The sequence below is a fragment of the Cuculus canorus genome, chromosome 7, assembly GCF_017976375.1.
Source record: "Cuculus canorus isolate bCucCan1 chromosome 7, bCucCan1.pri, whole genome shotgun sequence".
NCBI lineage: Eukaryota > Metazoa > Chordata > Aves > Cuculiformes > Cuculidae > Cuculus > Cuculus canorus.
The window spans coordinates 7,408,290-7,431,930 of record NC_071407.1 but is presented as its reverse complement, the minus strand read 5'-3'; the positions used below and the strand labels follow the sequence as shown (position 1 = coordinate 7,431,930).

Genomic DNA, 23,641 nt, shown 5'->3' with positions numbered 1-23,641 from the left:
CTGTCAGCCACATAGAGACTTTCACTCGCTCATTTACTGTGTTCTTTGGAACAGACTCATTTCTGCTTTGCAGATGGACAAGCTCTTGCCCTTAGGGCTCCTGAGAGATTCGCTGGTCAGAGCACCAGGGTGGACCTCCACTGAAGCAAATATAAGAAAAAATTAAATGTATCTATTGATCATGTTGAACTGTTTTTCCCAGTTGTTTTTCTTTATTTTCACTAGATAATTTTGTCTTGATTTTTCTTTTAAGATCAAAGGAGGCTTTCTGAAATACCTGTGTCCTTACATCCTTCTGTTAGCAACTGCATTTCATGATACTGGTTTTGATTAAGTGGCTCTAGACGTAGAATCATAGGATAGTTTGGGTTGGAAGGGAACTTCCAATTCACCCAGTTCCAAGCCCCCTGACATGGGCAGGGACACCTCCCACTGGGTCAGGTTGCTGGAAACCCCATCCAGCCTGGCCTTGAACACCTCCAGGGATGGGGCAGCCACGACTTCTCTGGGCAGCGTGGGCCAGGGCCTCACCAGGGAAGAATTTCTTCTTTAAGTCTAAGCTAATAGATCTTCTCTGTTTCAGCTTAAAACCGTTAGTCTTCGTCCTTTCCCCACGTGCTCTTGGTAAAAAGTCCCTCCGCGGCTTTCCTGGAGCCCGTCTCAGTACTGGAAAGCTCCTATAAAGTCTCACTGGAGCCTTCTCTAGGCTGAACAACCCCAAATCTCTCAGCCTGTCTTCATAGGAGAGGTACTCAAGCCCTCGGATCATCTTCGTGTTCCTCTTCTGGATCCATGCCAACAGTTCCAAATCATTCTTATGCTGGAGATTCCAGAGGTGGATAACAGGACTCCAGGTGGGGTCTCACGAGAGCGGAGTAGAGGGGCAGAATCACCTCTCTTGCCCTGCTGGTCAGACTTCGCTTGATGCAGCCCGGGACACAGTTGGCCTTGTGGCTGCGAGCACACGTTGCCAGCTCATGTTGAGCTTGTCATCCACCAGCACCCTGCAGTCCTTCTCTTCAGGGTTTCTCTCAATCCATTCTCCGCCCAGCCTGTATTTGTGCTTGGGATTGCTCAACCTATGTGCAGGACCTTGCGCTTGGCCTTGTTGAACTTCATGAGGTTTGCACAGGCCCAGCTCTCAAGCCTGTCAGTGTCCCTTTGGATGACATCCCTTCCCTCCAGCGTGTCAACCACACCACACAGCTTGGTGTCATCAGCAAATTTGCTGACGGTGCCCTCAATCCCACTGTCCATGTCTGTGACAAATGTGTTAAATAAGGGTCCCAGTACTGCCCTCTGCGGAACGCCACTTGTCACTGGTCTCCACTTGGACATTGAGCTGTTGACCACAACTGTTTGAGCATGACCATACAGCCAATTCCTTATCATTCTGTAATGTGCTGGGGTAAATGTACTGTTCTTCCTTTTCTGTTTTGATTTCTTTTTGCTTTGTTTAGGTTCATGAGACTTCTTCATAATAAGTTAAAAACGTGTTGAAGCACTGGAATTACTGGTCTCTCATTCTTAGCGGCCCTTAGCAGCAGTTTGGTGTTGCTGTGCATCCCCCGTGACAGCCAGGGATGTGGGTGTCTGACGTGTGTTGGTCCCATTGTTCTATCAGTGCTTCCACTGGTAACGGATGTATTGTGTTGGGGTTGTTTCTGTTCTCAGTATGTTGGATGGTAAATTACAGTTACCTCCATTTACATGAAATGGTTTAAGATTTTGTGTAGTTGTTCATGAGTAGCTCACTGCGGGCATCATCCCGCATCACAGGGCATCACAGCTCTAAGATACACAACGCTGGCCTCGGAGGAGGTCAGCTTTGGGTCTTAACATTTTCTGCATTGAACCCTTTTGCTGTGGGCTCCTTCTCCTGGTTTCAGTGCATGTTGGCTTGGATCAACAAAGCTATTATTCAGAGTTACAAGTGGATTTTTAAGGCTCCAGCTCCGAATAAAGATAAGAAGTGATAAGAACGGCCAGGTCAGGGCAAAGGTCCTTCTTGCCTATCCTGTCTCCAGTGCTGGCTGACGGCAGAAGGGTGTAAGAGCAAGGCATTTGTCTCCCAGAAGACACGCTTAGTTTCCAGTAAGTCATGGCTCTGTGGTTCCCTGAGCTGGACGCGTGTTGCGTTCAATTGCCTTTCATAAATGTTACCATCTTTGTTTCTCCTTTTCCTTCCTGTTCTAGGAGTTAAAATGCTGGCATAATGTTTTCAGCCTTGTTCTCTGTTCCCAGTAATTCCAAGCAGTTGTTTTTGCTTTTTTTTCTCCATTGCAGAGCAGTGATTTGGCATTTTCACGGCACTTACTAGCGTTACGCCAGATTCTCATTCCTGCATGGTAATGGCCAACTCCGAGTCCATGTGTATCTGAAAATAGAATTGTTTTCACCATGTGCATTAAATATGCACATCTACAGTGCATTTTATTTGCCATTTTACGGTCTGCTCAGCAGTATGAACTCCTCCTTCGTTTGTTTGCGGATTGTGCTTGTCTTCACTACTCTGAATTGCTTAGTGTCATCAACAAATGTTGTCATCCTTTTATTTACCCCTAACAAACATGCTGAAGAGCACAAGTTTGAACACAGTTCTACAGAGCTCCAGTGGGAGACAAACCAGCCTTTGTTTCATGTCTTTTCTCCAGTTATTCATGGGTGGTCTTTTGATTTGTCCCAAGACACATGAGGGGCTTTTAAAGAGTCTTTGCTGAGGGACCTTACTGAAAGGTTTTTGGAAATCCAGAAAGACTGCAGCGCGACTGAGCTGTGACTTCACTTCAGAAGAGTTTAATTGACTTCTCCGTGTGCATCACACTTTTCTGTGTGATCGCTGCTTTGCCCCACGCAGATACCAGGCTCAAGTGGTCACTGAATCAATGTTTTTACAAAGTGATATCCTCTTGGTAATCCTTAAGCCCTCCAGTACTAACACGGTTCAAGTCAAGACAATGCACATCGCGTGTAATGCTTCAGTTGTTTCATCCTTTTGTTTCTTTGGTGGGTGTCATCTGAACTTGGCACATAGCTACTGTTTGGTGGGGATAGTTGGTTGATTTGGGGGGTTTTATCTTTGTTGTTCTGTAACCACTTTTGTCGGGGTTTTTAACTTCAGAGAAATATCCTTGGCTGTCCACTGTGAAGGTTTCTGACACAGGAATCTTCCAAAACTCTCGTTTGTGAAGAAATGGTGGTTGTACTTCGAGCCTTATCTTCTTTGAGTGCCTTCCAATCCCCTAGAAAACTCGGAGGATCTCTTAACCCTTCAGATCCTGTTAGTCTGCTGTTTGAAAATACAGTGTTACAGTGCTTTTTTGCCTTTTGCTAGTAGTTCCTCAAACTCTTTTGCTTTTGTACTGTCTGCCTTTTGGGGGTTTTACATTTATAACTGGACAGATCTTCATCTTGTCTGCAGTGTTGATTGTATATTAGTAGGATCTATAAATAATTAAAAGTAGGAATGGATTAAACATGGATTTAAAGACCCAATTACAATTACTTCTAAAATAGAGTTAAATTTGAAATTACAGTCCTATACAGACTTGAGCCTAATATTTGCCACTGACATTAGTCAGTTTTTTAAAAGCCATGATTAGATAAGCCACTGTTATAGCCAAGATTATATGGGTCACTGGACTGATAGGAATTTGGAGCTAAATGCCAGAAACTACATTTTGTTGAATGCTGAATGAGGCTTAATAACAATAGCTTCTGCTGCAGATGCAGAGATAATGTGCTTTGCGGTTTGCTAGTTTAGATTGAGTGGAGAAAGTGATTGACATTGGGAACTGAAAAAACAAGAAAACTGAGAAGTTACTCCAGCTTCTAAGCTCCCTACCTGTAAGTTAATGTTAATATTGGAAGATATGTGTAATTTATTAAAGAAAATGAACTGAAAAATGAGCAAGGTCCTTTGCAGTGGATGATCATTACTAATCAACCGACCTGTCCAAGAACCGCTTTATCAGGAGGTCAGGCAGCTGTCATCAGACTCCATGATGCTTGTTTTCTGTATCCTGATTGGCAGTGAACTGGTCGACGCCTAGTGTGGCACTGCTTGCTAAGGGGAGACTGAAGCTGTTGTGCTGTGTGGAACCTGATAAAGTGGGGGACTTCTGAAATATATTTGAAAAGGGCCTTAGAGTAAATTCTTCTGGACTTTAAGTAGAATGTGCAACTCCATTCTGCTTTAAACAGCTTACTGTACTTCAGGCTTTTCTTTCATTTATTAAACCATTTTTCTGATGAAGTGATATTCACCGTAGAAGTCTGGAAGGAAATTATTTTGGCTTGTGGAGGAGGTGGTTGATGGGGCTTCTGTTCACTTCTGTTGGAGAGCATTTTATTGGAGCATCACTTTCTTGCCATAACTTTGTTACACATTCAGTCAGTGTGTGTGTAGCAGGTGCTGTAGCAGAGAACTATTTCCACTGTTTGTAGGAGTCAAACCTGCTGACTGCAGGATGAAAGTTTGGATGAAAATGTTTGTTAGGTTACCCACAGGAAAGCTGGTTTTTGTTCAGTGCTGCAGTGCTTTGAGTTTCAAAATTACTAGATGCTTTACATGGTTTCTGAAGTAAATAAAAGTGTTTTAATGTTGTTCAATATGAAGAACTACCAAAAGAGTTCAGCAGAGTAAACATGAAACAGAAAAAGCTATGTTAAGGTAAACAAAGTTACGTATTATAAAAGAAGGAGCATTTAAGTTGCTATTATCACTAAAAGTACTGGGATATTAGAACAAACTGAGAGTCTGGATCCTTATTGTCCCATGTATTGTCTGCAGTGTGACAGAAACGACATTGAGGGAGCCAGGAGGGTAAGAGGGCACTGGGAGTTGACTTGAGTTTTGTCCTCACTTCTGTGGTGGTGGCATAATTATAGAAGAATCACTTAACCTGTATGTACTCAGTCTGCTTCTTTCTAAACTGTACAATACTGCTTCCAGTAGCAGCTTGAAAAAAGGTGTTTGCAGGTGATTGCAGATTTCATCCTTTAGTGCCATTCCTGTAAAAAGAGCGAAGTAACTTCGTAGTGTTGTGATGGACGGTAACTGTTCTGTTCTAACGCTTCTGATGGACTCTTCTAGTGCTCGAGAAGAGAGAGCTTAGGGAGATGGAACTTATTTCCATTTTAATATCTATCAGACATGCTGAGAATAGAAGCATATAACGTTTTCCAGTAAGAAAAGAGTTTAATGTGGTTTAGTGTGTGTGTAATTAGGATAAAGGAGGGCAGACTCACTGCTCTGGCAAGTGAGCATTTCTCCTGCTGTCTGTAAGGCGACGTCGCTGGCCTAAGCAGCAGCAGGTTTCAGCAGCACTGTGCTGTCACATTGGGCTGGGGCACTTTATTGTGGAATTGTAGCTTAGCAGAATCGCGTCCTATGTCCTATGCTCCATACTCAGACTTTGCGCAGAGGCAAGATCTGCAGCTTAGAAAATGCGGAGCCAAACTGTTCTAAATGAGTCGCCTACTTCAGGAAATTACAGTGAACGATGAAGCTATGTTCTTGCTTTAAAATCGGCTCCTGCAAGGGAGACGTAGCTGTTTTACGGAAGAAATTCAGAATGGGCCAGAGGGTATATTACAGTTGAACCACACGGAGATGAAAGAAACATATAAAGGACCGTTTTTGTTAGTTAATTTTTTTTAATCCAATAATTTATAGCAGTGTATTTAACTTGCAATCAAAATTTTGTACTATTCGTTAATGGTGTCTGGTTTATATCACGTTAAAGTTAACACAGCTATTCTGGTGATCCTAAATTGGAAAGTAATTTCTCATCCATGTGGTAATTCAGCGTCTACTATGATGAGCTGCAGTCTGGCTCTGGTCTACTTGTGCAAGTCACATATGTGCTAGTTTAGATAGACTGGCTTATGTTTAAGGACATCAAGTAATTTTTATTCACAGTGTACTTATTCCTTGTTCTAGAGCTCCTGCCAAGGTTTGAGACAGTTGCATCAACAATCTAAAAGAAATAATTCAAGTAAGTAGAACGCTAGCATTTGGACAGCTGGAGCAGCTCTTATTGATAGCATAATTTTGTCACTGAGGTGGCAAACTACTGGTGATAAATGGTTGTTCAGGATAATGGATAGCAGGGACAGATGTCATGAAGAGTAGGAACGCCTTGTGATGCAGAACAAATGGCCACTAAAATGATAGATGGAACTCGCTTGGTAAAGTACACAAAAAGCTGGCGTGTTGTAGTTTCATATACACAGTGATGGCTGCAGGGTTGGGTTTTACTGTGTGGGGTAACTGTTCATTAGACGTCAGGTTCAGTGTTCAGTAGCGATGAAGGAAGCAAAACAAATTGGTGAGAATTACTGGGGAGGAATAAAGAAAACATGAAATTTAATTAGTCCTCTGTGAGATAGTATCCTGCACCCCAGTCTTGAATACTGCCCAATTCTGGTCCACCAACTCAAGAAAGCACAGCAGACCTGGGAAAGACAAGTAGCGGTACAAACTATCGCCCTGAAAGCAGGGCTCTCTGAATCAGTCTTTGTGGCATGGAGAGCTGAGGAGCAATCTATTGTTCACCATCTTGGACTATATCAAAACTAGAGGGCACTAGCAGGAGGCGAGCTCAGTGCAAAGAGAAGATGATGGTATTTTCTTTCACACAGTCTGGGATTAAGCTTTGCCCAGGAGTGAAGTAGATGGCAAAACACTGCATAGGTTTAGAAGTGAGTAGGCAAACGCACGGAAGATAAAACCTTCAAGAGGTGGGAGAGAGCATATCCCCCAAGCTTCCAGCAGGGGAGTGGAAGATGCCTGGTGGTTGTTGAGAAACATTTATTTATTTGTTTGTTTGATTGTTTGTTTGTTATTTTCAGGGTCAGGATAAGGCTAGAGAGTCTGCTGCTCTGACCTCATCCTGTTCTTGTATTCTTCATTTTTTAGCATCCCTTTCTGTCTCTTTACTGTCCTCACAGGTAAGGGAATGACAAACTAAGCTTTTAAAGCTTGTAAAGCACACAGCTTTAGCACACGACTGAAAAATTAGTCGTGTTTTGGGCTGTACTAATTACACGGACAACCACAGGTTTAGTAAGAAAAGCAAATGCTGTCAGTTTTACTTTTGCTTAACACATATACACTTGGATTACAATGTACATGTGATTTGTTACAGAGTTCAGAAAGGTATCTGCTGTAGTCTGGCACTAGAAGGCAAGTGACAAGTTGGAAATGAACAGAGTAATGTCAGTGTTAGTGTAACTAAGAAGTCACCAAGTCCAACTGCCACAACTGCAGCAGCAGTTTCCCCATGAGAAAAGTTACTAAATCATCAAGAATGATATGGTGTTTTTGTTGGCTGAATTTATTCCGTAGTTCTCAGTTGTCCTGCTCAAAGGTGCTTTATTGTATGTTGAGTGTGGCGTTGCAGTGGGTTTATTATTACAAAAGAGGGGCTGTGTGTGTTACTGCTTTGAGAACATCAGCCTCAGCATGTGAAGGGGCATCGTCAGTCTGTATGGGAACAGCAGCACAGCTCCAGCTCTGTCTGCACTGTCTGCAGGCCTGGAGAAACTGTGATCATTTTGGTGCAAGTTGTGCCCTTCTAAGACCATAACAGCCAAGTGAGAGAAGTGCCTCATCTCTGGGAACAAAAGGATGGGAGCACTCCAGCTGTAGCAGTCAGTGAACACGGCTCTTCTGAGCCACAGATACTAAATTCAGGCAACTAATAATCTATTGGGACCCGAGAGATGATGGACTATAAAATGGTTTTGAGTCCAGTAAGTGTTGCATTCCCTACTGTGTGCACAATGAAGCAAATTCCAGTGATGTTTAATTCCAGGGGAGTGTGGTGTTAGTTTAAAGGAAACTATAAATTTCCTTCCCATCTGTTGGTCATTTTCCTGGACTGTATTTCCACTTTGGAACTGTGTGAGGACTCAGAAAAGACAGCCTGATGTTGTACTGAAAAACTCATAGGTACCAGGTTTCTTTATTGAAGTTACAAAGTCTAGAAACGAAAAAAAGAAGAAAGAGTCAAAGCATCACACTTCATGCTGAGTAATACAATTAAATCCCTCTCCTGGCTTGAAGGGACTGTGTTGCCTCAGGAGTGTAAACCTCACTGATAAGAACAACGTGTCTTGTGTCTCAGCCATAATGGATTTTCTGTAAACATCACTCAAATAAGTTGCACTGTTTTTCTTCATAAAAAGTACCGTGGTGGTTGGTCAGTCACAGCCAAGCGTCTGTTTGAGGAATGGCATCTCGGATGCATTTGCTTGTTTTCTCATTACATTTAAGGCTTATTGTAAGGCTGCAGGATTAACTTTAGAAGGGCAACACTGCCTCTCTTGACACAAATTACCTTTCAGTTTGCCTGCGTGGTTGTTACGGAGCTGGCAGAGAGCATCTGCCTGAGAGAGGTCCAGGCCTAATGCATCTGAAGCCTGACACTGGGGTCTTGACGCCTTTGCTGGAGGCCTCGTACAGGCTGTGCTGGGTAAAACACGTTGAAAGAAGAAATAAACATATTTTCAAAGATTATGTTCCATTATTGCGTGGCTTTAATGCATATTTTTGTCCTTCTTGCAACACAACTCTTTGTGATTGTCATAAAAACCTAAATATGCAGGAGTAGCACTATCCAGTTCTTTGATGCTGTTTTTTCTCCTTTTCATTCGGTGGTATATTGTACTGTTCAATATTGCATTAGTCTTTGTGTTTTATGGGTGATGTTGATGTAGATTGCTTTGTACGTCATGCAGTGTAGTAAAAATTTGAGCATTCTGCTAAAAGATTTAATGCAGGTCATCCAGGGGTGTGTTCTGAAAAATCTCATTGCTTCCTTCACTAAGAACACAGTTGATTTTCATCACTTTCTTCTAATCTTATTTTCTGAGGTGGGAATCATTTTATGTACTGACAGGTAACAGCGCCAGCTATCCTAACATGTGTATGTGTGTGGTTTCATGATGTGCTTTTATGTACCGGCACTCTGGGGTTTGGCAATATGTTTTCAGTATTATTTTCAAGGTAACTGTTAGGTTCTTAGAGGATCTGTCATCTCAGGATTGTTATCTCCTTCTAGAGGTTATTTTCTTCCTAATCCATCTTCTTTGTTGTTTGTGTAGAACAACTAAAATGTTCCTCCTCCTGTAAAACTGTGTGGCTGTTTTTTCTACAGGTAAAAAGACAATGCAAAATCATGTCCTACACCAGAGACTAATGTGTGGTGCTGCTCCAGTCCCCCTTGCTGATGGCCACTCTGGGCAGCTGTTTCTCTTACTCTTCCAGGTGGTACCTGTCCCAGAGAAGAGTAATCTGTTACGTTTTTTCTATCTAAGGATAAACAATATGGTTCTTCCAGGTGATCCGAAGAAGTAGTGATGAGGAAAAGTTGCTGTGCTTGGTGCGTCAGCGTGCAGGACACCACTGCCAAACTGCTGTCATAGTGATCCTCATCCTGGCCTGGGAGGGGATCCCGCATCTCCTGGCTGATACGCTCTACAAAGAACTGACGCAGAGTCTCAGAAAATACGGCTGTCCCACCAGCCGCAGATGTGCATTGAACGAAGAGTGAGTAACTGCGATAGTAAATGATCCTTGTCTTGCCTTTGGGATGTTCTGCAACAACTAACTAGATAGTTCTATAATTCAATGAATAAAATAAATATACAAAAGCTCATTTTAAGCTACAGACCACTAGGTGTCATTTCAGTGTAAAACTTCGTTCCTGGCTCTTTCTAGAAACCGGGCTCCCAGTGATGATTTTACGTGCTACACCCAGGAAGGGGGTGGCGATTAATTTCTCTCCTGGTTTGGTGCATGTTGCATGTTCACAGTCAGGGTGCCCTTTGCACACTCAGCCATGCCAGAGAGCTGCTAAGAGGATGATATGGGACTTCTTGAATAGCCAAGAGATCGGACACTCAGAATTAATATCTTCCTTTATGCCTCCAAGAGGAATTTAGTTTAATTGCCTGGATAATATATTTCAACTGAGGCTCTAGAGCAGTGCTGCCTTTGTGCTCATTTTGTGTAGCCCACATTTAACAATCTCCAGTAGCTGTACAGTGACCTGAATCTAATGCTTGTGTTCTTAAAGGGTTGGGCTGAGTAGAATTGTTCCAGCTTGAAAGTTGGATCGATTTGGAGCTAATGAAATTACCACACATAACAAAATAATTATTGGATTTAGGGGTAACCTTTAGTAGCAATTTTCTTGGCTAAAAATTTTATCCACCGGATGAGTCAAAATAAAATATCACGGGTAAATTCAAATTGCTGTAACTGAGTATTATATGTTTCCCAGAAATGGGACTTTGGGGACTTGAGACTGTCTTTACAGGGAAAGAAGTCAGTCCTCTACACTCTGTCTCTTGACAGAAAAGATCTGGTTAAATCATAATTTTATAAATCCCTGTGTTTTTATGTTGTGTATTAGAAAAGAAATGTAAAGGGGGAAAAAAAAGCTGTGTTGCCAGCTGACCTAAGTGTTCTTCATTTCCTTTCACAGTCGTACTTGTGCGTGTCAAGGGCTTGATCCAGAAACTTGTGGAGCGTCGTTCTCATTTGGCTGTTCATGGAGTATGTATTTCAATGGCTGTAAGTTTGCCAGAAGCAAAAACCCCAGGAAATTCAGGCTTCTCACTGATGACCCTAAGCAAGTAAGATTTATGTTATTTTCTTTTCCTCCAAGTACTTACTCTGATGATTTTCAGAACTAGAAATGAACTCTACAGATATGCCACCCCTCCCCTCAGACACATATGCAGAGCTTATCGCACAGGCACCCAGTTACAAACATGTAACCGTAGTACTTGTAATTTTTGCACTGTGTGAAAGCTCAGTGTCATTTCCTATGTACCAAAATACCCTGAAGTTATCCATAAATGCTTTTCCATGTGCATGTTTAGCTCCACTGTGTAACTGTATGAAATGTTGATTCTTTGTACGTGTAAAACACAGCTAAAGGTTTTTCTGAGCACCAAGGCTGCATCTCAGAGATTCAGTCATTCTGCCTTCCACATGGCTGTCTGACCAGCTGACAGCTAGGTGTTCTCTCTGCCACCTGGAATAAACTTTTTTCTGTGGATAGTATGGTTTTTAAACACTTGTGATGGAACATGGTGCAGTGAAGTGATACTGTAATTGCTGCTTATAAGCGTTAGTGAGGGCATAAAGCTGAAGTAGCACAGAAAATATCATGATGGATTATGTGAAGTAACAAACCTCTAAAAACACCCAAACCAAATTGTTTTTTCACATGCGAAATACTTTCATGAAGAAGGAATAAAGGCGTGGTAAACTTATTGCTGCTGCCTGATGAACACGTATGCCTCAGAGTAACTCGGCAGTGCATTTTGTTCTGCCTGTAGATGTCTCTAACCCCTCCTCATAGAATCATAGAATCACTAGGTTGGAAAAGACCTTTCAGATCAAGTCCAACCGTACCTGTCGACTACTAGACCATATCCCTAGGTAAAAGTATTGTTTTGAAACCTCTGTGCATTCTGGAGCTGAGAGAGGATACAGGTTGCGCAGCACACGAGGTTCCATAGCTGTTTGTCTGCAAGGGCAGCCTGTGCTCCCTTAGCTACTGCTGTGCAAAAGCCTCGTCCTGCCGGTGACAGAGGTGCTTGGGAAGCTGCGGTGTGCGTGCAGGCTATCCATGCACCTCAAGGAAAGGAAATTACTGGTAAATAGTTCTTCTCTTCATTTAGTTTTGTCATTATTTTTTCTAGCAGATACTTCTTTTTAGCTAAATACTGGATATTGATGATTTTGCAGATGACAAAGCTAGGAGATGTAGCAAATTAAGAAGAAGATAGTTCGAAGTCCAGAAAGATTTGGATCATTTCAGGCACTGGATGGAGTGAGATGAGGTTTGAGGGTATAAGATACCTAGGTAAGAATAGTACGTAGGAGAGAATATAAAGGATGCCTTAATTGCAGTGCAGTTCAGAAACTCCGCAGTGGTAGCAATCAGCAGTTACTAAACTGGTTAAAGTGGGAGTTAAAAGTAACAGTGTCCTTCTGTAATGTAACATCACATTGAAAAACTGAAAGTATCCATACATACATGTCTATATGCTCAATGGTTACAATATATGGCAATAAGTGTGGTTTGGGGTTGTTTCAAACAAAATAAAACAAGCTGTTACTTGTTGCCACTATACAGCCTGAAGCTGTGTTTGCGGAGAGTATGTCACCACCCTTTTCTTTCCCAATTGGTTGGTGGTTTTCCTTAAAAAGCAAAGATTTAGGAAAATAATTTAGGGATTGTCTCTATAAATAAGAGCTTAAATGTGACACTGCCAGAGAAGTCCACCTTCTTGTTCCTTGTTTCTATGGTTTACCCCAAAGAAAGGAATATTGCTTCCTAATCTATAAGATATTTCCAGGAAGTCGAGTTTTCTAAAGAAAGTATTTATCAAATGTTGCTAATAAGAGTTCTGTCACAATGTTAGAAACATACCTTGTCTGCTAAGAGCTGAAATGAATGTTATGTGCTATGGGGAGTTACTTATGCGATTAAAAGAAAAAGAAGATGGGAACCTAGGATTGTTTTTGCAGGGCTGCATCATAAATTCAGGCCCTGTGAGCAAAACACTAAAAGAAGCCCTCCACTCAGCACATGGTATAATTTTCCTCCCCTGACATTACTTCTCTGTTTTTTGTGTGGAGCATACCTTGTTCCTTGACTGTCTGTGTATTGGAAGGGGGAGATGGTGCAGAATTAGTTCTTCGTGTGCTGGTTTTCAGCCCTAAGAGACATATCCTCCATTGTTATTCAGTTGACATGTTTAAAAACTGTGGTATTTCAGTCATGTAAAAGTAGGCTTGTTTGTGGTTGGTGACAAAGGGCAGCGGAACAGAAATCATTAATAAAATATAAGATAAAGGCTGACTTTTCAGATGTCTCTAAACTGAATTAGCTTCTATTAAAGGCAATCGCAGCGCTGTAAATGTTGTCTTTCCCTGCAGGAGGAACTTCTTGAAAATAATTTGCAAACTTTAGCAACTGATGTGGCTCCAGTTTATAAAAAACTTGCTCCTGAAGCTTTCCAGAACCAGGTAGGTCTGTGAGGTTCAGCTGGTGTTGCCATAGCTCTGAACGGGCAGTGTAGTTCAAAAACAAGCTGAAACCCCGCTGCATGTTCATGGGCAGAAGACCTCATACATGCGGTGAATCCCATTGCTTTCTGACAGAGGTGACTGTATTTAGTAGTGTTAAAATCCTGCACTGTTCTTATTTCAGCTCATGGTTGTGTCCTGAGCTTTGCATATGTAAAAGGCTGAGAGATAATACTGTGAATAAAATGCGTTTATTATTTAAAGACATTTTGTCTCTGGCTGAGCTGATTATCTCATTGACGTCCAGTCAGAAATGTTGCACTTTTATAGGAAGGCGTGTGCCTTCTGGGCATTCTCACTGGCTGCATTTATTCCGTCACAAGAGCAGTTGTGGCTTGTGGGGTTCCAAGTTGCTCGCTTTCAGTCCCAAGTACCTGTAGTTTATTTTACTTCTAGGTGGAAAATGAACACATGGGCCCGGACTGCCGGCTTGGATCCAAGGATGGTAGGCCTTTCTCTGGGGTAACAGCTTGCATAGATTTCTGTGCCCATGCCCATAAGGACACACACAACATGCACAACGGAAGCACTGTGGTACGTACGTGGGATTTCCTTTGCACTGTTTCATGTTTTAAAACGCTGCTTGAGTTAGTGAATAGAGTTGCATGGGGTTATTTAAGGTCTTATGGAATTAGCTGCATGTTGCTATTTATGGATTCCCATGTTATCTGCATATATTTATTACTGGTCTGCAGAGGATATAAGTTCATCTCATTACAGAATGGATCGTAAAGGGTCTAGAGGTGATCCTGCAAGATACCATAACTCTTTTTAGGCACCCAGGCCCTTTGGAGAGGACTGGCCACAGGACAGATAAGCTGTTCAGTGGAGGTTTGATGTCCAAAGGGGATCATTATCTAACCAAGGACTTGTACAGACTGCTGTACAGGAAGAGGTAAACCAAACTGATTCATATTAATTTACCTCCCCCAGGCTCAATTCTCATCTAAGTCACTTTTTCTTGCGCTGTGCACGAGGGTGTGATGGGGTAGGTCAGGTGACTGTTCGGATCTTTCAGTCTCGGTGTGAAAGGAAAGCGCACAGAAGTGAAGGGTTTGGTGGTGTGGTGGTACCAAACGCCCTGCTGGGTTGCTACCGAGACGAGCAGTTGGGAATTGCCCAGCTAAGGGACCGTTCAGAAACTGAGAAACTTTCATTATAGTCATGATGAAAGACAAGCTCAAAAGGGAAAAGATAAAATAAAACCGACAATCTGGTTTTTTTAGTAGTTAGTGTTGTAATGCTAGGATGGCTTCTTGTCCATCGGTGGAGGTAACCCTCAAATTTAACTTCTCAGTCAAAGGATGTGTATCTGGAAAGAAAATCTGTCTAAATTATCTTCCCACTTATAAACGGTCTTTTTAAAAATTTAGAAATGAAAATTGAATTATTATGCTGCTGTGATTCAATAAAACCTTACACTTGCACATATACTTACCATACAGCACTTGTATGTCACATTGGGGAGCTGACTGCAACAATTACTTAATATTAATTGTGTGCTTGTATGTTGAGCACATCCCTTACTTGAAAAGTAAGGAAACAGGGCTCGGAATTCACCAGGAACACTGGTCCTGATTAGACTGGTACTTTTGGCTAGCATTAAATGCTGCTTACATGCGGATATTCTGTAAGAAAATGTTGGAAGCATACTTGGCAAAATATTAGCAAGAAGCTGTGAGTAAGCTCATGTGTAAGCAGTAACGTCATAGCCTGTGATGCACGGGGATGCAAACCTCTCAAACTTCCCAAGTTTGAAACAGAACTTCTTTTTCATGACAAACAGCATGATATGCTTGTTAATGAAATTTAATTTAGATATTCACAAAATAATAATAGTTTAAGTGCTGTGTTGCACAAAATTATTTGGAAACCGAGCCTGACACTCGTTCTGCCATATTGGATCCCAGAAAAGTCTTAACTTGTGCCCAGAAGTGGCTGTATGGACAATTAGCCCTCTTTTTGGGGAGTGTGTTGAGGAATAGTTGAATAAATATTTGTCTGTGATCATCTGGTGCAACTTTACCTTCAGATTATGCTTGTTTATATTGATACTTTATTTTTATGGCTTGTACATGGTGTGTTTGCAAGTAATTACAAATCCAGGAAGCATGAAAAATTGACCTATGTGAGGATATTTTGTAGGCCAGAACTTAAAATTGTCTTTGTATCAAGTTATGCCCAATTTTCTAAGTCTTACAGAGTATCATCAAATCATTATAACTGCTGAAAACTGTGCCTTGGAATCTGATTTTCATCAGAGCGCTCACTCGTAATTATTGTGTAGCTGATATTGTCTTTGTTTAGATTTAGTACCTCCTTAGGTTAATATACTTGCGACAAAGGGCCCTATATAAAGAGGAAAGAGTTGCAAGTATGAACACTCAATGTATGTACTTGAGTGGGGGCATTTGGAAGGTGAATTCGAGTTCAGAGTTCCCAAATGATCCGTAATACCCACAGCATTCATGGTGAGAAGTTGTGGGTGATTCACAGGACGCGTGGAGTCTGTCTAAGTGTGCAGTTACATGGATGGGAAGCCCAGAGCGAAGAATTGTGGTGTTCTGCAAACAGAGTGATGGGATGTGGTGGGCTTTCGTCAACTTAGAGTAGTTTGATGATCAGAATTAGTTAATTTTAGCTTGCAACCAGATCTTGTAATAAAATAGGAAAACCAGTGGCAAGAACTCAAAAATAAGTTGCTGTGTGTGATTCCAGCATCTGCCTGGTCACCTCCTGCATTTCTATCTACTTCCAGAATCTGCTCTGCCTGCCTACTTAATTTAAAATGCACTCTGATTTCTTACAGATTGCTGGTAATAATGAGGGAGGAGTCGTTTACAGTTTAAAAGTAACATATTTTGTCTGTAAAGTGTGCTGTGTGCAAGCAGTACCTTTAGCTGAGGTGACAGCTTTGGTGTAGCTGATTGTTTTCTGACAATGTTGTGATAAACAGAATGACTTGTGCTGCATCACAATCCTCAAACACCCAGAACTTTCTTTACTAGTTTTCTCTTGTGTTTCATTTGATGTTTGCAATGGTAGTCACACCTTGCAGTTTAAAGCCTGCACAAAGTGTACTTGTCACCTTACGCCTCACTAGTGTTGGTAAGATTTCTTCCCCTCCTTCTCACTCTGACACAAAATCTTCCCTTACAAAGCCTAAAGTTCCTCTAGACTAAAAAGGTTGACATAAATACCTTGTAAGGTAGTATTTGCAGATGCTTCTGGCTCTGTCACCATCAGCTCTATCTGTGTGGCGTGACACCTTTTCATTTCCTCCCTTTGGTTGTTGGTGAATCACTTTTACCACAAACATGAAAGGAATGCTGCACAGCGCACTGAAAGTGAAGGAAAACCAGGAGCTATTTGGATTATTAAACCAGACACAGACATAGAATCATAGAGTAGTTAGGGTTGGAGGGGACCTTAAAGATCATCTGGTTCCAACGCACTGAAGTGAGTTTAATGATAAGCAGGGAGTTTACTGAATACTTAAGACGCTATGTAATGAGTTGCCAGTAAGTTTCCTTGCTCTCACTCTGCCAGAACCTCAGAAATGTGTTCTTGTATTTTTCTGGGTCCGCGTTTTGATGATCAGCTGTGTTATTTGTGTGACTGTAAATAAACGAGGCTGTCGTTTTTGTTAGCAGCGGGCAGAAAAGAGTCTTGGAAATGTCTTGTGTAAATACAAGATAACAGAATAAATCTGACTTTACAGAAATTGAGGATCACATTGGGAGATTTGATTTGCTGAATGTCTTTCCGAGATAGCAGGATCGTGCCCTGAATTTAGCGGTGCGGCTAACAATAAAAATTGTTGTTCCCTGTGTGCTCTGAGGTAGAACGAGAACGCTTGGCAGTTCTACAGAGGTGTAAACTAATGTGTTTATCTGAAAGAAGCAAAAGTAATTTCTGCCTATGAATTGAGTTCTTTGAGGACCTTAAAGTCAATAAATATTCCATCCATTTGTACTCGGGCTGTTTTGTCATCTTTCAACGTTCTCCTGCAGGCCGGTGGTGTGTTCCAGCTGCCGGATTAGGGTGGAGGGTTCCTTGGGGATAGGAAGCTCGACTGTAAATGAGCAGCACACAAATAAAAGCTTTACAGTTACTAACAGAGTCTGTGAAATGCAAGTATTGTTGTTGCTTTATTGGATTAGCTGTGAAGGATCAGATTTTTCATACCCGTGTTAATTCACTGACATTGAGGTTTTATTGTGACAAGCAAAATGCTTCAATGGAGACTTCGCCAGTTCTGTAGCGCGTGTCTGGATGTTTCTCATCCTGTGGGGCACGCTGCCCTCCTTGCTGGGGTTGAGGAAGGAGGAAGACCGGCTGCAATTACATGTAACCATTGGTGCCACGCAGTCTGTAGCAGGCACTGTGAAAGAAGGGCAGGAGGATAAATCTGTGCTCCAAGGGCAACTATAATATAAAATCTATTACTGGCAACAGCACTAAATGATGTCAGTCAGCAATCCATCAACCAACTGTTCCTTATTTATTTAAAAACAAAAATCCTCTGCTCTTCCAACACTTTGTGTAGTTACAGCTGGTTGAGACCTTGCACGTAGGTCCAGACCTTTGCAGTAGGACACAGCTTGTAAAGGAAAAGTCCTGCTGTTCGTATTTCTGCTGCTAAGCAGCGATGGTGCAGCATCTTGGAGCCCCGATTGCTGCTCGATCTGCAAGGGGGAGAGGAGGGTAGGAAAACACATTCCAGCAATCAAGTTCAGAAAGGCTGTTTGACTGCTTTGCTTGGAACTTGAGTGTAAAACATCTCTCCTTATGGCATAGTGGAAACAGCCACATCATTTCTGCGTGTGAAGCTCAAGGCAGATCAAAGAGGCCAGAATAATGCACCGGGAGCTATGTGGCTGCATGTGTTTCTCTGGAGACCTGTGGAAGGGATTCCATTGAGTTCATGGGTGCAATTTAAGTTTAAAAAACAAAAGCAAAATTTTTTGAACATGCAAGTTTTACCATAACATCACCGAACCCAGAACAGGCAATGGTTTTGATCACCACTGGAAACCTAAACAAACGACTTGGCCAATATTTTCTTTGGCTTCTGAGCATCCTGGACGATGCAGCTGCGTGTTCTGGAAAAAGTATTCAGAGTAGCAGGATGCGCAGCTTCCCTGTGTAACTGGGTTTGAAGAGAGCCCGTGATTTTCTCATGTTCAGGTTTAATTTTGGTCAGTTTGCACCACAGTATCAGTACCAAGGGAAAAGAGGCTTTTATCTCTCTTTAGGTTTCTTAATGGAATATTTTGCACAGATATTAATATTAGACAGGCTTTTGAATCAGATTTTTCTCATTCGGTGGGTGAGTCTATTTCAGCCATAAATTGCTATCTTACCTCCAAGGCCTTAATTTATAGGTGGTTTCCCTGTAACATTAACTTTCCAGTTACCCACTTGCCATTGTGTTCTTCCTTTTGTATTAAAATATGTGGGACACTGACCTTAAAATTTTACATATATTAAATTTGCTGTCATGCTATCGAGGCTGTAGGTGTACTGGTATTCAGGATAACTTAAATTTTTTATGTACATTGAATTCTTATTTTTGTGTTTTAAGTCAGTATTTAATATGTTGTGTTTGTTGGAGTTGACTCTTGTTCCAACATAGTTCTGCCGGTATGCTGCAGCCCTCATCTTCTTGGGTCCTCCAAACAGTTCTTTAGATTCCTTGTTCTAAAGAAGGTATCGGATTTGTGATAGTCATAAATACTCATTTTTGCATAAAGTCAGATTTCTTTCAACCAGGATGAGCTTTGATTTTTGTCTCCAGGTGTACGCTGGCCCCTGGGCCAAGCACTGTGAAAATGTAGAGCTGATCTACTTTTGCCAAACTGTATGTCAGGTGAAAGATGGTTAATACATTTTTAATAGTAAACTTTTAATGGAGAAGAGTAAATCTAATAAATGCCCACTATTAGTTTTCCATGAAAGTGCGTTGTGAAATGCATGAGAAGTTAGAACTGTTAAATTGGAGGAGGGTCTCGGCTTTCAGAATAAACAAGCTTGTGAGCTGAATCTTCCAGGTCTGGGCATCTCTCAGACCAGCGCATGGGTCCAGACACAGATGGGTCAGACAGGATATTCCAAAAGAGAAGTGAGAATCATGCAGTTTCTGTTGAGGACAAGTAGGACCTGGGTGCCTCCATGCTCATTTTATTACTGCTTTTGTTTTTAATTGAGAAGGGGAGGATGTGCTGGGCTTTCTAAGAACATGGACCATATGTGATTGTGCACTCTATTGTCCTACACTCTCTCACTCTTTCTGAATAACTTGGAATCTGCTGGCAAGTTTCAACCAGATTTCACTGAACATTGCAGAAACAGAATTATCTTTGGAGATTTTAACCTCTCATTCCAAGCTGTCAAATGTCACTGTTGAGTGGGGGAGATGGATCCAGGTTAGCTCCTCTGTTGAGGAGGCAACAGGGTCTTCACAGCCATGGCCCCAGGTTAAGCTGTGTGCAGGGAAGGGGCCAAGCTCCATCCAGAGCTTCTGTGGGCTCAGGTGCCCGCTGGAGGTTATAGCGGAGCACGGAATGGAGCAGGGATAGTGGTGTCGGGGGAGGGGGGAAGGGTTGTGGAATTGTGGGGACGGAGAAGTCCATAGGGAACCAGGCATCATTCACTGCTCACAGAACAACTTGTTGTTTTTTCTAACTCTTCCTCGTAGTCCAAAGGCTGCCCAGAGGAGGTGAGTACGCATGGAGCAAGCTCAGCAGTAAGCGCTACTCATCAGCTTCTGATTGCCCCTTCACTGTGCCTTCTTAAGTGACCTCTCGACCCTTTCAAAATGCCACCTGAAAAGCTCTTCTCCTTTGTCTGTGCCCTTCAAATTTTCTCCTTTTGCTGCTCTGCAACTGTCCAGCTTTGCATATAGCTCTCTATGAAGTCCTAACCACCACCTTATCGATGTAGGATTTTTAGTTTGTGATTCTGTGATTTTTTTACGCTGGAAATAATTGTGTGATGCCTTTATGTGAAAGCTCTGCTATAAAATAAAAAAGGTTTGGGTTTTACCAATAATAATAATAATAATAATAATAATAATAATAATAATAATAATAATTTCCCCCAGGAATGTTAGGCATGGTGACAAGACTCTGGGAAATTGGATTAACTGTTGATGATAGGCATCACATTCAGCCTGCACAATGATGGAATGATAATGTTTCCATTTAGGGAGTATCATCTCATCCTTGGATGGCGCTCCAGTTCCTCTATGTGTGTAGTTAGTAACTCCCTGTGAAATAGAGGCTTCCCTAAGCCATGATGTTAATGCATGGCTTTCGAGTAATGTAGTGTATTGTTGTGAAAAGCCGTAGTCTCTTATGCATGGAATCAACAAAACTATAAATGGCAAGACTATTCGTGCTCATACTTGTGAAAGTGTCCCTATCGCTGGGAAAGCACAGAATGAAACCAGCAAGCATCCTGCTGGTGTTCACACTTCCTTTAAGGTGAGGGGTTAATATTAAGAACAGCCAGAAGTTTAGAAGTGCTAAAACCTATTCATACTGCAAAGATTCAGCAGTGATTTGGGGAAATTACAGTAAGGAAGCTGTTGGGATAAGTTTGAATATTTATCCGTGTTTCTGATGTGCCCTGATCAAACTGGATCTGACCAGCATTCTCGTCTCGGCTCCAGTATCTCACCACACGTAATTTAATACAGAAAGTAGGTCAGTGGTCAAAGAGAAGCCCAACATTTGCTGGGGCTCCAGGCTCAGCAGTTGCCCAGAGCTGGGAAGGGCGGTGATGTCGGGAAGCGTGTGTGAAGAGAGAAGGGGGGCAGTTGGAGTTGAGATTCGCTAAAAATACAGAGCAGTACGAGTACCTGTGGGGCTTGTTCCATTTGCCAGCCAAAACAAAACCCCAGACCAGTTCCACATCATAGAAACCTTTTGTTGAATCTGAAAGTAATATTTTTTCCCATATTTTTTAGTCATTAAAAATAATTCGAACATCAGATATGTTTTTCAGGTTAATTATCAAAATAACCCTGCAAATCTGCCTGCTTAGGAAGGTACAGTATATGCACAGCTCAGATTATTTACCAAGGTGGGCTTGTATGTATGGATAGCGTGAATTGAGCCAGACTTTCATTCTTCCTGTCCAGGACACGTGCCTTGTTCTGATCCTTCAAGTACCAGTGATTATTCCACATCATCATAAATCAAACAAAATATTTGTCTGATGTTTGCGTTTGAGAGATCCGCAACACTGAGGCCATAACATGTGAGAAAACAGTGCAGTGTAGGATGCCTGCTTAAATATTTAAATAGCTTTTGTGTTTTACATCCATGGTTGTATTTGTAAATGTTTCTGTTCTTGGCAGGTCTGTACGCTGACGAAGGAAGATAACCGGAGAGTGGGGGTGATTCCCAGTGATGAGCAGCTCCATGTGTTACCGCTCTACAAAATTTCACAGACAGATGAATTTGGCACTGAAGAAGGACTGGAAGCGAAGATAAAAGCCGGAGCCATACAGGTGCTGACAGCTTTTCCCAGAGAAGTACGAATGTTAGCGGAACCTCTCAGAGCTACAAAGAAGAAGAAACCAGACACAAGGAGGACCTCGACTGAAAAGCAGCCATTAATTGATAAGAAATACTCAACACCAGTAAAGCTGAAAACTGAAGCCCCAGAAAACCTCAGCAACGCTGTGCATTGTTTAGGTGAGTGCTGCTTATTAAATTCTGCTGGTTTCTTCTGATGCTGGGTTGTGCCTTACCCACCCGAGGGGAAGCCAAAGCTCCTTAATAATCAGTTTTATAAAATATTTGTCTATTTTGCATTTTAGAGGCTAATGAGCAAGTCATTGTAGTTGGTATTCTGTATTGGCAGAAGAAAAAAAAACAAGTGATGGCCCCAAAGTAAGTCTGGTGTGTTGGCACCAGTGAAATACTTCTATGTTCCCTAATTCTAAACAATAATGGCAGTAGGATCATCTGGAAATACTGCTGTAGGAACGTTTATCTAAATAACAGACATGAATTTCTGTCATTTGAAAGTACAAGAACTGTGGTATCCGCTGCATGTGAAAGACAAAGGCTTTCTCAGAACCTGAGTTGACGATAATTCCCTATCAATGGTACGGTTGCTGCTGCCAAGGGAGAGGTTTGCAGACAGCACCTCTTAAATTGTTCCTTGTGATGTTGTTAGCGAGGGCCAGCAGGGTGGGATCTGTCTGCAGCTGGGTAAAAGGTGCGCCAGGCTCATTCTGTCACAAGAAGATGACTGTGGCCAGAGTCTTCTGCTACAAGAGGTGCTTTGTGCAACAAAGCATCCCGACGTGGCTGAGTGGTGTGGAGGCACGGCTGATGTGCACTGTGACACCTGAGGGCAGGTTTTGGAGAAGTGCTCCCTAGGACAGAACTCCTTGTTCTACGGGACTGTGCTGTAATGAGAAGTAGAAAAGGAGGAAAAGGTGGTGGAAGCCATGGACTTAATAGTCTGTGATTAGAGGGGAAAAGATAAACAAAAGGAATTAAGGCAAAGGTCATCTGCCTGTTATCCGCTATATTTTGGAATTTATATCCAGCGAGGCACCCAGATACATGCAGCAGATTTAAGGGGAGGAATAAGAATTAAACGCATTTAGGAGAACCTCTGCACTTCAAAAACACCTTCAGAGGTGATGGGAAGCGCAGGGTGTTCCAGATCTTTTGGAGGCAGGCATTAGTCTGAAGTGAAATGCTTTCAGTTTGGTTTCATAGAAAAGGTTTTTAAAGAGTTGATAAGGTTCCCTTATGTTCCTCCACAACTTCAGTATTTGCAGACTAACAGTTGTCCAGATTTATCCCACTTTGCCTTTTTTGTGCTCCTATTGAGAGAATGGTTTTAAATCCATATCCATTTATAAATTATTAGAAGTAAAAATAGTTCTGCTATAGTGGGTAAAGCGGTTAAACATTCTGTGTATTTACGGAGCAAAGCAGAAACACTAACAGAGACGCTCTTTAATGAGAGTACACGAGAGCTCTCTGTGGATGCCAGTCTGCCAGCAAAACACCCCTAGAGTGATCTCAGGGCACAGTGCATAGCCCATCGAAGTCGATGGAGTTGTTTCCTGTTACTCCAGTGGACTCTGGATTGAACTATTCTCACCCATAAGGAGACCGAGTCATTTGAGGAGACCGTTCCACAAGTGAGCACAACAGCAGGGCGCCAGGACCAGGAATCGATTAGGGAGCTGACAGAAATTGTACGAGTGTGTCTCTGCAAAGGTCTGAAATAATGAATGCGTGGCGCTGGTGTGGGAGGCAGCCAAAGCACGTGGTGCAGCGGTCTGAGGACAGATTTGCCTGGAATGCATTGCCAGATACTTTTTTTTTTTAAAGAAAATTTCTGAGTAGTTACTTGTTAATGCACAAATTGCTGTAATGCAGTCACTTTTTTGCTGTGAGGGACAAGATCTATAAACACGCTTCTTCCTTCAGTCATGCTATGGGGTTAAGGCAGTGGTTGTTTAATTTTACCTGTGTATTCTATTCA

General features: G+C 42.0%; 1 protein-coding gene across 3 annotated transcripts in view; it reads left to right on the top strand.

The window, feature by feature from the left end:
• Window positions 1-23,641, top strand: part of TET1 (tet methylcytosine dioxygenase 1) — a 74,703-nt gene that overhangs the window by 40,449 nt on the left and 10,613 nt on the right. For 2 of the 3 annotated variants that reach the window (XM_054070970.1, XM_054070971.1), the window contains 6 exons: window positions 9,348-9,556; window positions 10,497-10,647; window positions 12,968-13,057; window positions 13,514-13,651; window positions 19,818-19,838; window positions 21,483-21,822. In XM_054070970.1, the coding sequence (XP_053926945.1) occupies window positions 9,348-9,556; window positions 10,497-10,647; window positions 12,968-13,057; window positions 13,514-13,651; window positions 19,818-19,838; window positions 21,483-21,822 (949 nt within the window). The remainder of the gene's footprint in view (window positions 1-9,347; window positions 9,557-10,496; window positions 10,648-12,967; window positions 13,058-13,513; window positions 13,652-19,817; window positions 19,839-21,482; window positions 21,823-23,641) is intronic. The other variant, XM_054070973.1, reaches the window with a different exon arrangement.